Source organism: Pezoporus wallicus, unplaced genomic scaffold, assembly GCF_028554395.1.
Source record: "Pezoporus wallicus isolate ANWC-B61680 ecotype Strahan unplaced genomic scaffold, APGP_CSIRO_Pwel_v1 contig_8649, whole genome shotgun sequence".
Taxonomy (NCBI): Eukaryota; Metazoa; Chordata; class Aves; order Psittaciformes; family Psittacidae; genus Pezoporus; species Pezoporus wallicus.
In genome coordinates, this window is record NW_026639134.1 from 712,718 (window position 1) to 727,480 (window position 14,763).

General features: G+C 41.6%; 1 protein-coding gene across 2 annotated transcripts in view; it reads left to right on the plus strand.

The window, feature by feature from the left end:
- FAM120A (family with sequence similarity 120A) overlaps nt 1–14,763 on the plus strand; it is a 54,902-nt gene that overhangs the window by 1,217 nt on the left and 38,922 nt on the right. For both annotated transcript variants that reach the window (XM_057413786.1, XM_057413787.1), the window contains exons 2-3: nt 4,987–5,233; nt 10,153–10,235. In XM_057413786.1, coding sequence (XP_057269769.1) covers nt 4,987–5,233; nt 10,153–10,235 — 330 coding nt within the window. The remainder of the gene's footprint in view (nt 1–4,986; nt 5,234–10,152; nt 10,236–14,763) is intronic.

Consider the following 14,763-nt stretch of genomic DNA (forward strand, 5'->3'; position numbering starts at 1 on the left):
TCCTCGGCCTTTCTCTAATGTATTGACAGGCTTTTGATCAACTGTGGAATAATTCATTCCTTGCTCCGTAACGGCGAACGCTGCCTGCGAGGTCGGGATCTGACAGCTCTTCATTTAAAGTTCTTATTTTCGGGGGAACCTCTGCTTTCTGGGAACACAACACCTCAGGCAGGAGCTGGGGTCTGGGGTGATCTTGCACCGACACCCCAGCCACGATTTCAGAGGTTGCAGGGTATTAATGTGTTGTCTGTTCCTGCACAGCATTTGTGATTTACGGTGGTTTCTGTTAAGCCCAGCAGTTGTGCGGATTGAAACCCAAGGCGATAGAAAAACAAGCCCTGGGATGAAGCGGCAATTTTAGAGAGTTGCTCGCTCGCTTTCCCGAGAGGGAGAGAAGAGCAGCGGGACTGGAGTGCGTACTCATAAGCTTTATTATCATAAATTACTTCATCTGTGTAGGAAAATACCATAGAACCTTCAGAGCCGCGGGCTCGATTGCGAGCAGCCGCTTGACGTTATCTGGCTTTTGTACTGCACTTGTGGCAGATTGGAAACGCTCCGGCCAGGTTGCAGACCTGGGGTAAAGATGACTCCCTTGGAGTTCACCCAAAAGGTGGCTTTGCGTGAAGTTTCTCCTAGTTCTGCTAGCGGGGTGGGAATTGCTGTTGTTCCCTCTTGGCCCCCTGCTCGCTTGGCCTGCCTCATTCGTAGAGAACCTTCCCTTCGGCTGCCTGGTTGGAGGGCCAGTGGAAGCCAGCCCGGGCTGGCAGCGCGTGTCCAGCCCGTTCAGCAGTGGAAGTCCCGGCCCCGGTGGCCTAATCTCTGGTATGGCTGGGGGCACTGGGCCGCGCAAAGCGCGTGTGGAACAGGCTGGAAGCAGAGGTTACGCTTGTTCTTTAGCTGTGCTGAGCACAATGGCTTGGGCTTGGTACTGGGTTAACGTGAAGGGGTGGTTGTAGTTGTCTGTTGTAGTAATTGTGTTTTCCTGGTCAGTGTCGAAGCAAAACCCAGTATGGGTTTTGGATCTGAATGATGGTGGGAATTTGAGTGGTAGCAGAAAAACCCTCTCATTTGAACTTTTGTAGCTAGGAAATACTTTTATTCTTTATCAACAAGTTTTAGGGACCATGTGGTGAAGGTGTTTACCTTGATCTGGTTGCAGGTGCTTTATAAATCTTCCTTAATTTGTTACCGAGATTTGCAGGTCATTAGCAAAAGTAATGAATGGAGTAACCCAGGATTTTATTTTTTCCTTTAATGTGTTAAACTGGATACTTTGTTTAATGCAATAATGAAATGCATAGTTCACAACAGAAGCTGACTGCTTTGAGATTGATAGCAATTTGGTACTTGTAATAGCCTCATGGCATGTTGAACTAGCTGTTAGTCTTCTAAATGCATTCTGTCTCAACCCTGGTGCCTTTCTGTTAAAAGTACTTTTCATCCAACTACAGTAGCCACATTTGACAACCATGTCACCTGTAGCGCTTTGTTTACTTTCAAGCTTAGCTGCAGCATTAGCTCCTTTATGGTTTCTTGGTAATAGGCCTTATTCTTAATCTCTGGAAACCGTTTTAAGAGTGAGAGGTCAGGTCATACCGAGTCTTTTTTCCCTTGTTTAAGAAAACATACATAGATACAACCTCACCCCCAGTTTTGATGGGGAGCATTTGAGGGGTGGATGTTTGTCTGCTTTAGGTTACCACTGGAAGTTGGCAAGTACTTATGATCAAATACTGATGTGTGTTGGGGAAAGGTTACTATCCCTGAGCCCCCTTGTGCACGTCTCTGCTTTGGTTGGTTGTCATGGGGATGGGAAGGGTGTCAGCAGTTCCCACTTGATGCTTCATTTGTGCATCTGTGAGACACTGGGCATAGCTCTGGTTTTAATTGATTCATTCTCTGGTTAGGAAGTACATTTCATGATTATAGTTGTAACATGCATCAAAGATACTGCTGAACTTAAATCACGTTCCTTCCCTGCTTTTCTTTTCCTATGCAATTTATTGTATTTTCTGCTTTATTTAGTGTATTTTTCTTTCTCTGAACTGTACTCCAGTTCTGTTCACATTCTCGTTCATGATCACTTTTTATCAACGGTCCTGGTGGGCAAAGAGGAAATGCATCCTGAAGAAGTACTTTTCACTTGCATGTGTGGGTGATTTTTGGTTTTTTATTTACATATGTGTAAGACAGTTGCCAAATTCTAGTGTTTTCTTGCTTTGTTTTGAGAAGTTGGGTTAGAGAATACTGATTAACTCTGTATATGAAACTGATTTTCATATTTTCAGGAAATGTTTGAGGCTTGAGTAGAAGGCTTCTGTGCAGAGTGAGGCTCTGGCTATGAATTTAATCTATTTTGGTAATTAGAAGGGAGAAATGGAGTAACGTCTTCTTTCTAGAACAATTATAAATCACTTGCAGATGGTTTCAGCAGGATGTAAAAATAACAAATTCCTCCAAGTTGCAGTGAATATCCTACGGGTTCTTAGTTTCATTGTGACCTGGTATTTTTCTCTTTGGGGACAGGGGGAGTAATTCTTGACAGAGTTTTTTGCAAAGCAGGTTTGCTAAAATTTAAATATTTAAGCAGCAGAGATCTCAGTGTCTTTAATACTTTGGTGAGAATTGGTTTTGTTCTCAGTATCTAGACATGCATGTGCCTGCTCACTCGGACGGGATTGTCCCTTTCTCATCCAGCATCATTGATGTTTACACAAGATGTAGACTTGAGAATTATTCTGAACTGCTGGCTGTGATTTTTCCCCCGCCCCCTCCCTGCGTGGGCTTTGAAGTGTGCAGGTTGCCTGGGTGCAGTTGCATCTCTGGACTCTCTTGTGAGAGCTATACACTATTTTTCTGACTCTCACCTTGTTACAGTTTTACGTTGCAGGTTGACTGCAGCTTGATAAATACAGCTCTTGTCCTCTGACATCTCACTTATTTGAATGTGGATTCTAGTATTACCTAAACACACTGCAGGCTCATGCTCACCATGTCAAATAGCTCTGTAAAATGGGGAGGGAAGGAACTGGAGGCTGTGGAGGCACAGGAAATAGTTCATGGGGGATGACAGCAGGATGCTCACAGTTTCCTCTTGTGTTATCTTCACACCCATGTCACACCTAGTGCTGCAGAAAGAGTTCTTACTTTGTTTTTTGTGGGTGATCTGAGGTTCTCATGCATGCAAAGACATTGGTTTTAGATACAGGTGCATAATTTAAATCTCTCTACCCTCAACGAAAAGAAAAAAAGCCATCTGGGAATTTTCCTTACTTAAAGCCTGTAAAGACTGGGGGGCACAGCAAAGCCTAAATCGCCCTCCCTCACTTGGTAACTGTCTAAATCTGATAGCTTCACATTTTTCCCAAGATGTGTACAGTCTCTCCCAGTGCTGTGTACAGCAGGCACACATTATGCTACGTGACAGGGTAAGTATTAGAATAATGAACACACTTGTTTTTCTCAGGAGCAAGTAAATTTCAAAGCAACTGACAGTCCATATGCAAGTTTCTGAGCAGCTAACGTTTTCTGAGACTATAGGGTGGTAGCATTAGGAGTACAGAGAGTTTAGTGAGCTGGTTATTATAGAGTAAGGTGCTGGTGCTGGCTGTTCAGCTGTCCAGGATTTTGCTTGAAAGAGGACGTCTCTGGCATCTCTTGTGTGACCTGTAATGGTCCCTTCCAACTCAAACCCTTTTGTGATCTTGTGAGGCTGTGTGGGAAGAGCAAAAGTTTACGTACGTCTCCAGAACCGTAATTCAGTATCAGGTTCAGAAGATGTAAGGCATGAGCAGGAGAGGAAGTGTCTCTCTAAACTTGTGGCTGAACAAGAACTCTTTGAGGGGTAGATGACTGTGGGACTATTGGAGCGGACTGTAGAGGTGTAGGACCCTTGCTCATGTTCTGAGGGCTTCAGCTGCAGAGGAATAAATAGCATCTCTGGCACTAACACTGTAATTATTCATGTGTACTGTGGAGACTGAAGCTAATAGTTTTGTACTCGTCTATTTTGGGATAGCTCGCTGTCTGCATTGTTAAAATGGAATGCTTGGTGAGAGTACCAACACCCAGGTTCTGTATGTATGTAGATGATAAAAGCATTAGGTATCAAAAATACTTGGCTGGCTTTGGTTTTGTGTGCTTGGATGCAAGCTGTACTTGTAACGGTTCCTGACAGTGTGTAGAAATGCAGGACTGTAGGTACTGTGATTCTGTAACCTGTCACTGGGGGGCAGGGAGGGTGGTTTTAGTTTAATCATCTTTGATGAGAAACGGTTGCTTTTATATTTCCAGCGTTAGGAATTGGCCCGTGTCTCCCCTGCAGAACATGTCTGTTCTAGTCATCTGATCTCCATAGCCTAAAATATGTGCTTTGCTAGGCAACGGGAGTGGAGAGGTGAAGTTTGGGCTATAAACTTGAGGCAGTTTGCACCATGAGAGACAGCTGTGTGTAAAAGAATAGGCTGAAAGTGGAAAGAGGAAAAAAATTGGCGTAACGCGCCAAGGTAGACATTTGAAAGGTCAGGAAAGTTTCCTCTGTTCATCGAGGGTTCTGTTTGTTTCTTCTAAAACAGGGCTGCAGAACTTTAAAAATGATGCCTTTTTAAGGGGACATCTTGGCTTGCTGATCTGCCCAAGTATTCACAGCCTCAGGATCTTTCCCATGAGTTAATACAGATGTTGGTACAGTGATAAATGTGTCTGGAGTTTGAGTGTTTCTGTTAATAAACAGTTATTTCAGAGGAATTCAGTAAGACGTAGTGCCACTTCAGTGTGCAGGCCTCCAGAACTGTGTTGTGTTCCTGAGCACTCCTCACATCCTGTCTGTATTTGCTGTGTCACTGGATTTTTTAAATTACTTTTAATATACCGTGTTTCAAATGCACATACAGAGCTTCAGAAAGCCTCAACAAATTGTAATACGTGTGATAAATCAGTACTGCCATTTAACACTCCAGCTAATTACTCTGTCTTCCACTGTAGGTTGCACAGAGCATTGAGGATCATCATCAAGAAGTAATTGCTTTCTGCAGAGAAAAAGGTTTCCATGGTTTGGTTGCATATGACTCCGATTATGCATTGTGCAACATCCCTTACTATTTCAGTGCCCATGCCCTAAAACTGAGCCGGAATGGGAAAAGTCTCACAACAAGCCAATACCTAATGCACGAAGTTGCCAAGCAACTGGACCTGAATCCAAATCGCTTTCCTATTTTTGCTGCTCTTTTAGGTAAGTGAAGTAATAAAAGTTCTTGATGCTGCTTGTCAGCCTGATAATTGCTGTTTCTATTAACTAGTTTTAAATATGTGTGTGTAATTGGACAGAGCACCTAGGGAAGGGCATCTGTTTGTTTCAGACATTCCGCCTGTTTGAGGCGGGCTGGATGCGTGTTTATGAGGCTAGACATGCCAAATCTGTAGAGACTTGTGAGCAGTGCAAATTGTGGCTGTCTAGAAACAAAGAGGAGAAAGTCAGAATTCTGCAAAGCTCTACCTAGCCCAGATGTTCTCAGTGGGTGGGGGGAATCGGGACAATTATGGTTCTACTAGCTTTGGTCTTATATATGAGGTCTGCTTTTATTAGTATGCTTTCTAGACTGATTAAGCATATTCCTGTCCTGTTTTGTGTTCTACCTAAAAACACGTACACAGGGTAGAGAGGTTTGGATTGCAGGGGCTTTTTTCCCCTCAGAAATTAATATTGGACAAATATAGCAGCATGTCAGCTGCACCAGAAACATGTATTATGTTTATATATATAATTATATATAGTGTATATATATACCATATAATTGAGTGAAACTCCACATTTCTGAAAGCACAGGTACCGGCATCTTACCATTCCATCAGTTTTGTTTGGATAGTTTTTAGCAGTCCTTCCTCTGATGCCAAATGGTGTGGTATCTTTAAGGAGCACAGGTAGGAAGGACTTCAGTTTCACATCTCTGCTTAAATGGGACAATTTTAACACATTATTTCTACAGCATCGGAAGAGAATAGCTGTTGGATGGAAGAGTGAATTAATTGCTAATAAAGCTGACTCCAGTGAATAAGATCTATTTAATATACCATTCTAACTCTTTTTGGGTAAATGATCTCGGAGCAGCCATGTTCTTGATCTCATGCTGAGCACAGAGATTCAGAAACCTAGAATTTCTTGTTATTTCTCACTGACTTTCTGTTTTAGTTAGGTACATAATAGAAAACTTCTCATTTGGAAGTTGTGAATGACAGAGGCTGCGTATTATACTATTAGCATACTAATATTATTATACTGTTAGCATACTAATATTTTCGTAGTCTTTAGTGTTGAACTTTTTCTAGTCCAGGCAGGTGCCTTCCATGTTAAGAGGGGAGGAACCAATGCATCCTATATTAGAAAGCCACGAGTATTTGGTTGAGGCTGTTTTTCAATTTTCCACAGGCAGAGTGGTTACCTACCTGTGTGGCTGTATAGAGGAGCCACAGGTGACTTCCTAAGCTGTGATTTAAAACACGGACTTGGTGTGAATTACATGGTAGGCTACTATTGCTAGGCTTTGTTTTGGAGTCTATAAATAAGTTGTTGCATGCCAATTCAATGAGTAAGAATTACTGCTTGAAAAGCAGTTTCACAGTTGCAGATAGGCTTTACAGAATTAACATGAAGTACACATGTGTGACTTCTGTTTAACTTGAATTGTAGCTGCAGGACCATCGCTTGGCTTTATTTGGTGGTAGGTGACAAGTATCCTGGTCAATTTTTTGAAGGTTGTCCAGTTTTATGCAAGAAGCTCTTGAATGTTTTACTCTTGATATCTAATCCGACAAAATACTTTTCAGCTTGCTTGTAAGGGAAAGAAACTTGAGGTCATTTCACCTCGTCACCAGAGAGAGATTTTGTAGGACCTCCTCTCTCCCCTCAAATGGCTGCGAAGGTTAAAAAAATAACAGTTCCCAGTTGAGCTACAAGCTTAGTTTTGTGTATTCATGTGTGCGTGTGTATTCAGTATCAGTAAGCAGAATAGAGTTAGGTTTATGGAAGTCAGGGTAAGAATGCAAGATACGTGGGTATTTGCTGATGTAAACAATGATTATACGATTTTACCATAAACAGATACTGTTTGACTGTACTGGCATAATTTTTTCACTTTTGCAACGTTAGGAATGTAATAACTTCACTTTCTTAAAACTAAAATACTACTTACATAATTCTGCACACACAGTCGTGTGTAGTGTGACGTGTTTAAAGCAGAATAGCTCATTCAGTTCTAAACTTTCAGATTTATTTTTTTTAATATCTGAGGGCTTGTTTGGCTTCACACATTATTCTGCCCTTGCTCCTCTGGCCTCTTTGGGTCTGTTTTGAACCTGAAAAGTAGAATAAAGAAAATCACAATGGGAAAGAATAAGCTTGATTACATAGGAAGGCATTTGACTGATCTATTGCTCTTCTGGGTACATTAGTGTAACTCCCTGCGCTTGTAGTTTGTTAGGAAATGAATGTATTCTGAAACAATTGCAGTTAAGCTGCTGGTTTAATGTTTACGATTAGAGCAGGCCAAAGCTATCACAATAGCTGTGCCAGTATTCAGCTTGAGGTCTGCAAAGCTGCTTTCCACTATATGGAAAACTCAGACTAACTTGTTTTCAGATACTTTCTTGTAGTTAACTTCAAGGGTCAATTTGGGGATGCTAAAAGGAGAAAAATGTTCTGAATGCTTCAGCTGAGCATGAAGCAGAGGAGCCTGAGGAATGACATCTCACTGATCATCTAAAAAAGTTCTCAGTGGTATATCTGGGACAGAGTTATGTTCAGCGACGAAGTCTCTATTGAAGTGTTCTAGTAAAATATGTTTCTGACTGTACCAGTCAGGGAAATTTTTAAAGATTACTCTCTGAGAAGGTTACATATACCTTGTGGTTGGTTTTATAGCTTTTTCCTTCTTACAGCTTTTAATGCAGCAGAGTTTTGTACTTACAGCTTTATAACATAAGAAGCATCCTTGTCATGGGTGGTTAAATGTGGCCAAGATAATATGTCTTCTGAGAGCATGCACTTAAAATGATTAGTCCTAGTTGCTCTTAATGTAAACAGGGAGTTGATTTGGTTCTTTTTTAAGTTTTGGCTCAGATACATCAGAATTATTTAAACCAAAACCACAACAAACAAAACCAGCCCAAGCTTCAGCATTAGAAAAACAAACACAGTGTGAGGTATAGGGCTGTCATTCAGTGAACTCTTTAGAAAGGGCAGTGACTTCAATTAGTATCTAATTGCTTTAAAAAACCTGAAAGCATACACGATAATAAGCCATTAAAATGGGAAAAATCGATAGATGCTGAGGTTGTGCAGCCAGGTCAAGAAATAGTGGTTGCTTATATAATGTTGATCTCTTCCCACTGTGACAGTACTTTGTAACATGTGTTTAGTTATGCAGTCTTATTCTGTTTCTCAGTAACATTTCAGAAATAGGTACAGGCATCACTTGTATTTGGACTGCAAAAGTCACTGCTGCACTTCAACATCCTAAATTACAGTGAGAATTGATTAAATGGTCAGACTGTCATGCATGTATGTGTTTAAGGGGCTGAAATTAACTGAAATGACGGATGGAGACCAAACAAGATTGAGGTTTTGGTGGAAGGGAGAGAAGCTCTGGCTATTTTAAAAGGTGATCTGAGCATCTACAAGAGTTACTGTTAGTTAATCACAGAACTGTCTCATGGTTTGGCTGTAACTGATTTTCTCAGACCTACGTTATAAGGGCTGTCTAATCCTACCTTGATTCAATTACTGTGATGTGGCTGTTGTATACAAACTTGTGGAATCTTTCTGATGTGAGTTTATAGTTCAGCTGCTAATGAATAAAGGTTATGTCTCCTTGCTGGAGCTCCCAACAGTAGGTGAAGTATTGATTGGACAGAAATACTTCCTGCTCTGAGGGCATCTTCTGATCACCAGGCCATGGACAGCTTCCTTGGTTTTCACATGTGAAAGAGCATTAAAAGCAAACTAAATTCTTTTACAAGCAAAATATTAAGAGAGGAAACAATTGTTGTCATATTCAAAGAATCTCATTGTATTCTTTGAGTAGGTGAGAGCTAAAGATGTCCAAACTGCGCAATTAAAAAAGCTGTAACTGTATTAACAGCAATGAGAGCTATTCATTCACTGCTAAGCTGCAGCTCTATGAACCAGGTATTGAAAGTATGAAGTTTTCTACCAGAAGAGTAGTAAACCATTCTGTTTAGCTTTTTGTAACATTTTCATCCACAGACACTTGAAATATTTCCTAGTAAAAACTTTTTTGGTTTTTGGAGTGTGATGTGATGGGGGAGGTGGAGGGGGTGAGAAGAAAGAAAATAAATCAAAATTAAATGATCTTCCATTTGGCATGAGCAGCTTGGTAAATGTAGCCACTATCTGTAGTTATTGGAAGAACTTCATTTCCCAGTTATTCTGATACTGCCAGCACAGGCTCCTGTCTGACCTGGTCAGGTCAGCAAAAGAAACTTCAGGAGTTGGGATCCTGTTGAGTGGCTGGAGCTGCCAGCGCTGCTGTGGATGAGGTGAACCTGCCTGCTGGCTGGAGCGGAGAGCAGCTTCCAGAGGCAGCACCAGTGTGAATCACTAATGGCACATGCTGGGGTGCAGGAAAGGCTTGTGTCAGAGAGAATAGTGTTCTTACACTTCTGTACCTGTAATATGCATCCTGGTGAGGACAGGTTGAGATTGTCACCATATGCCCCATAATGGGTTGACATCATGCCTCATTCCTGGCAGCGTTCAAGGCCAGGTTGCATGTGGTCTTGAAGCAACCTGCTCTGGTGGAAGGTGTCCCTGCCCGTGGCAGGGGTTTGGAAGTGGATGAAATGCAAGGTCCCCTCTAACTCAAACCATTCTGTGATTCTATGATATGTTGTGACTGGCTCCATTGCTTCTGTGAGCTGGGATTCACAGCAGAGTGCTTCTTGAACAGAGGGAAGTGCATCCCGCAGCAGCAGGCTGATGGGGTTTTTCTGGAGTAACAAAAAGGTATCTGCAAATTTTACCTCTGTTGATCCTGTTGATTGGGAGTTGAGGACTGATTGCAAATTTGTTTTGCTATATGTAGAAACAGCACGTAACGTTTTATGATGTACTTAAAGTTCTGCGTTATGTTCTAGGTAATCATATTCTACCTGATGAAGATTTGGCTTCCTTTCATTGGAGTTTACTTGGTCCAGAACATCCACTAGCTTCACTTAAGGTACAAATTTAATATAACTACAAGCAATTAAGCTGAACGCAGTCATAACCGTTAATCAGAGCAGTGTACTAGGTTAACTCACAGCAGCTATGCCAGATCACCCTCTTGTGTCCCAGTCCCTCTGTTGACTGCATAGGATACCTGGGGTGATTAGCCTTGTAAGGCTAAACTTGGCCTGTGCCATCCCCCTCAGTGCCCTTCAGCCACATGAGCCATACAGCTTCAGTGTGGTTTGGCTTTGAGAATGTGTCTTCTGACTCTTTTTTTAAGAGGAGAATTTTCTGTTTAGTCATATTCAACCATCAAAAATAATGAGCTGGATATTTCCTACCATATTGTTTTATTTTCTGGTGATCTAAGGTTGTGTGTAATAGTTGCCTGTGCTTCTTAGAGTGTGAATAGGTTGTGCAAGAAAGCTCATGTGGCCTTCAGTAGATTATTTTTTTTGAGACAAGTAACTTGTATCTGATGCTTTCAGTTTACAGTCTGTCCTGCTGCTTCATCACACTTAGTTTGTGCATCTGCCAAGTAGACAGCTATAAAAGGGAAACTGAACCCATTAGATAATGGCTTAATAGTGACCTTTCTTTCTCTCTGCCACAAGAGCTTTATCTTTTTCTCTTTCTCCTAAGGTGTACCATGCATCAGATCCATTTGCGTTTTGTAAATTCTGCAAGACTTTTGTTGTAGCTACAAAAATAATAGGTGTGGGGTTTTCCCCCTTCTGTTAATTCAGCATTGAAAAATTGTAGCTTATTTTGCTGAAGGTAGAATTTATAACCATATTAAAGGTTTTCAGCAGGGTTTTTAAGGCTTGCATTTCTTAGTGAGCAGCTGTGACAATTCGATGTTAGGCTCATCCCCTGTTTTGCTGCCACTTCTGTGTTTAGAGAGGTGTCAGCACATTATAGTGGCAAAACAAAATAGGTATGTGTGTTTGCTACTTCTTTGTAAAACCTGAGATGAAAAAATGAAACACTGAGTGTGCCTATGTTTTCATCTTTTACAGAAAAGGTTCAAATTTAGGACTCCTCTCAAAGTGGTTGATAAACTTTCTGATGTTCAGAATACTTTTCCATGGGTTAGGCTGAGTACACTTAGTGTATAGCCAGTTGAGAATATGTCTTCAGACACCTAGACCTTCTGAAAAGCCTTCTGAATATACACTAATTACTTGACTAGAATTAAAATTAGATATTTTTTTATCTTTGCTTTTAGATTTACATTCTCAGTGGAAGCACCAGTTGGGCTTTGTAGCTGGCATCCTAAGGAAATGAGGCTTGTTCCCTTAGAGGGTGGCTGGACTGCCTTAGGCAGGCCTCCCTGTGGTTAGTTCATCTGTTGGCCAATGTGAATCAGATTTGAAAGCAGTTCCCATTTGGCTGTTACAGGCTGTGGAAACTTGATACACAGCTATCAGTGAAAAGGACCCAAATGGATGCCCTCACGGAAGGAGGCGGCTAGCACAACACCTCACTTGTTTAATTTCACAGCATCAAGCTCAGCAGTTGTTAAGTACATGGCCCCAGAGTAACCACAGCATTTCTGCCTCCTGGCTGATAACTATGTCAGAGGGAGAGAAAGAACAGCTCAAGCAACAGGGACACAAGCAACAAGGACATAAGTCCGCCGGAAACCAGTCTTCATTAGTTACTGGTCATGGAGCAGCTTTTGGCTTGTTTCGGGTTTTTTTTTCTTTAGCTTCAGTTTCAGAGTGTTCATGGTTTGGTAGTACAGCTTGTTTCATAGCTCATGAATTCAGTTTAATTTTGTTTGACGTATTACTATGTCAGAGGTGTCATTACAGCTCTCTGTAGAGACAGACTGTTAATTGTAGCTGTGCAGAAAACAGTATTTCTTATACATTTTATGAATGCTTAAAATAAACTAGGACGCATTTCTGTTAGCCACAGCCTTGATAGCAAGAAGTAGTTTCAGAATAGTTGCAACAATTGCAAGCTGTCATGAAGACTCGAAATGGGGCAGAGTATTTGTGGTTGCTGAGCATGTCAACCCTGGGCTCTATTTGAAACTTTGTGTTGTTGTGTCTATTTAGAATTACTGTTGAGTTTCTACATATGTGGGACCCAAGTGCTCTAATTCCACACCTCATCAAACTTGGGATTTAGAAAATGTTTTCTCACTGTGTAAAGGTGTTAATCTTTTGTATCTAGGCCGCATAGTCTTGCATCAGAGCTGACAAGTTCAGTTCCCAGTGGCCTGATTGTTGCTTTTCGGTGACAACTAAGACAACTAATAATGGACAACTAATTTTCTACATTTTTTCTCAATCTTTTACTATCATGTAGCAATATGGTTACTCTTCCTATGAGAGAAGCTTTGCTTTACACCAATTATAAAGTGTAACTTAGAAAAGAAATATCCAGTCTTTGCTGATAGAAAATTGCTCTGTCTGCTCAGGTGTCAACACAGAAAGGTGAAAGAAAGCAAAACTGAGAACCTGTACCTCTGTTTTAAAGTGGGACATGAGGGTGGTGCTTTCATCTAGGAGTAGGTGAATAGAAATGGGAAAAAGGGAAATGGAAACCTGAGTGAAGAATCCGTATTTCACATCTAGAAGGAAGTGAACCTGTCAGAAGAACATATTTACATGCTGGATAAAAAGCCATGTCTTCCAGAAGACACCAGCAGCTCAAGCGAAACTGTTAAAAGTTCCATGGACAAATGTAAATTAGGAGGTTTGAATTGTTATTGTTGCAAAAGGGAGAAAGAATCAAACCCTGACACTGTAAGCTGTTCCGGGTCAGGGTATTGTCTGTCTACATGCCCCTGTGTAAACAGATAATCTAGCTAATAAATATGTAGGCCTGTGCTTGTGTCCTCTTATCTGGCTGAGAACAGAGGTCACTGAAATGACCACCTGAAGCTGAAACAGGAAAGGAGTTGATAGACTTCCTGAGAAAACATTTGACTTCTAGAACTTTTTTGGAAACTAGCAAGTTAGTACTTCTTGTTTATGTGCTTTGGGATTTATCTTTAAGCCAAAGACAATTCAGTTCTTAGTCTGAGAAAGCTTGTTACAGTGTGGAGCTTTGGGATCAATGTAAAACACCATCAGAATGATAGGAGGGCAGGTTTTTATCTCTGGAATTAGTACCTATTTGGGAGCATACACTCTTTCTTCACAAGGTAGCTTGAGAAACAAGTCTTAATGCAACCTCCCTTTCTGGAAGAGTGTGCGGGGGAACAGGATCTTGTTGGTTGTTTCACCTCAGTAGAAGTAAAAAGAGAGATGTTTCCAGAAAGCAATTCAAAATATGCAGGTTAGGCTCCTTCTCTGAATTGCTCTAGGAAATTCCTTTCTTTCTCTGTTGACTTCAGAGGGTGTCTGCCAGAGGGAGACTAGTATGCTAAGTAGGTGCTTAGGTAATCTGCTGCTGCAAAGATAGCAGATAAAAAAGGTGTTACTCTTAAGATATATTTAACCTGTTTTGTTGGGAGGGGTCATCATGGGATGATGCAGATCAGAAGGGACCTCAGAAAGTCAGCTAGTCCAACCTCCTGCTAAAAGCATGGCCAGCTTGAGGTCAGAACAGGTTGCTCAGAGCTTTGCCTAGACTAGTCTTGAAAATCTCCTATGTTGGAGACTGCACAACCTGTCTGGGCAGCCTGCTCTGTGGTTTGACAGTCCCAGTGGTGTAAAAGTGTTTTGCCTTGCATACAGTCTGAACCCTTCTTGTTTCAGACTATGTCTGTTGTCTCTTGTTCTTCCACAACGCACTGGAAGGCTGCTGTTAGGTATCTCCAAACCTGTCTTTGCCAGGCAGAATAAGCCCTGTTCTCTCAGCCTCTTCACATAGAAAAAATGCTCCAACTCCTTAACCGTATTGATAGCCTTCTGCATAACTATCTCAACTTTGACATGTGGCTAGAGCCCAAACCTGAATGCAGTGTGCTAGAGGTGATCTAAAGATCACTCAGTCTGCTGGTGGTGCTTCTGCTACACAGCCCAAGGTGCCACTGGCTACCTCTGTTCCAGGGTACCCTACTGGCTCATGGCCCATTTGTTGTCTTCCAAGAGCCACAGGTCCTTCCTGGCACATCTCCAGCCTGCAGGAGGTTATTCCTGCTGAGGCGCAAGGGTTTGCTTTTATAGTTGCTGTGTTTGAGGTTCCTGTTAACTCATTTGCTTGTCTAGGTCTTTCTGGGTATCGGCTTAGTCCTTGGGTTTGTGGCAGTGTGCAGGGTTGTCTCATACGAAGTCTGTATCACATCTTTGGCTTACGTTTCTGGCATCAAACAGACTGTCCCTCTGTTTAGGTTTTATTTTCTCAGAGGCCTAGGTGTATAAATTGTTAGGAAATTACCTCCATGTGGAATGTATTCTTGCTACCATCAAGACATGCAGCAGCAGCAGGTCAGTTTCTCAACTGGGAGGGAGGAGGAGAAAGTCTCTGTAACTGAATAACCCAGTCTTCAGGGAGAAGCTGAGCTTTGCTGATGTGAGAGGATTTTTAGTCATCTAGGGAACTTCTTGTTTCTTCGGAAAACTTCATTAGAATAGCTG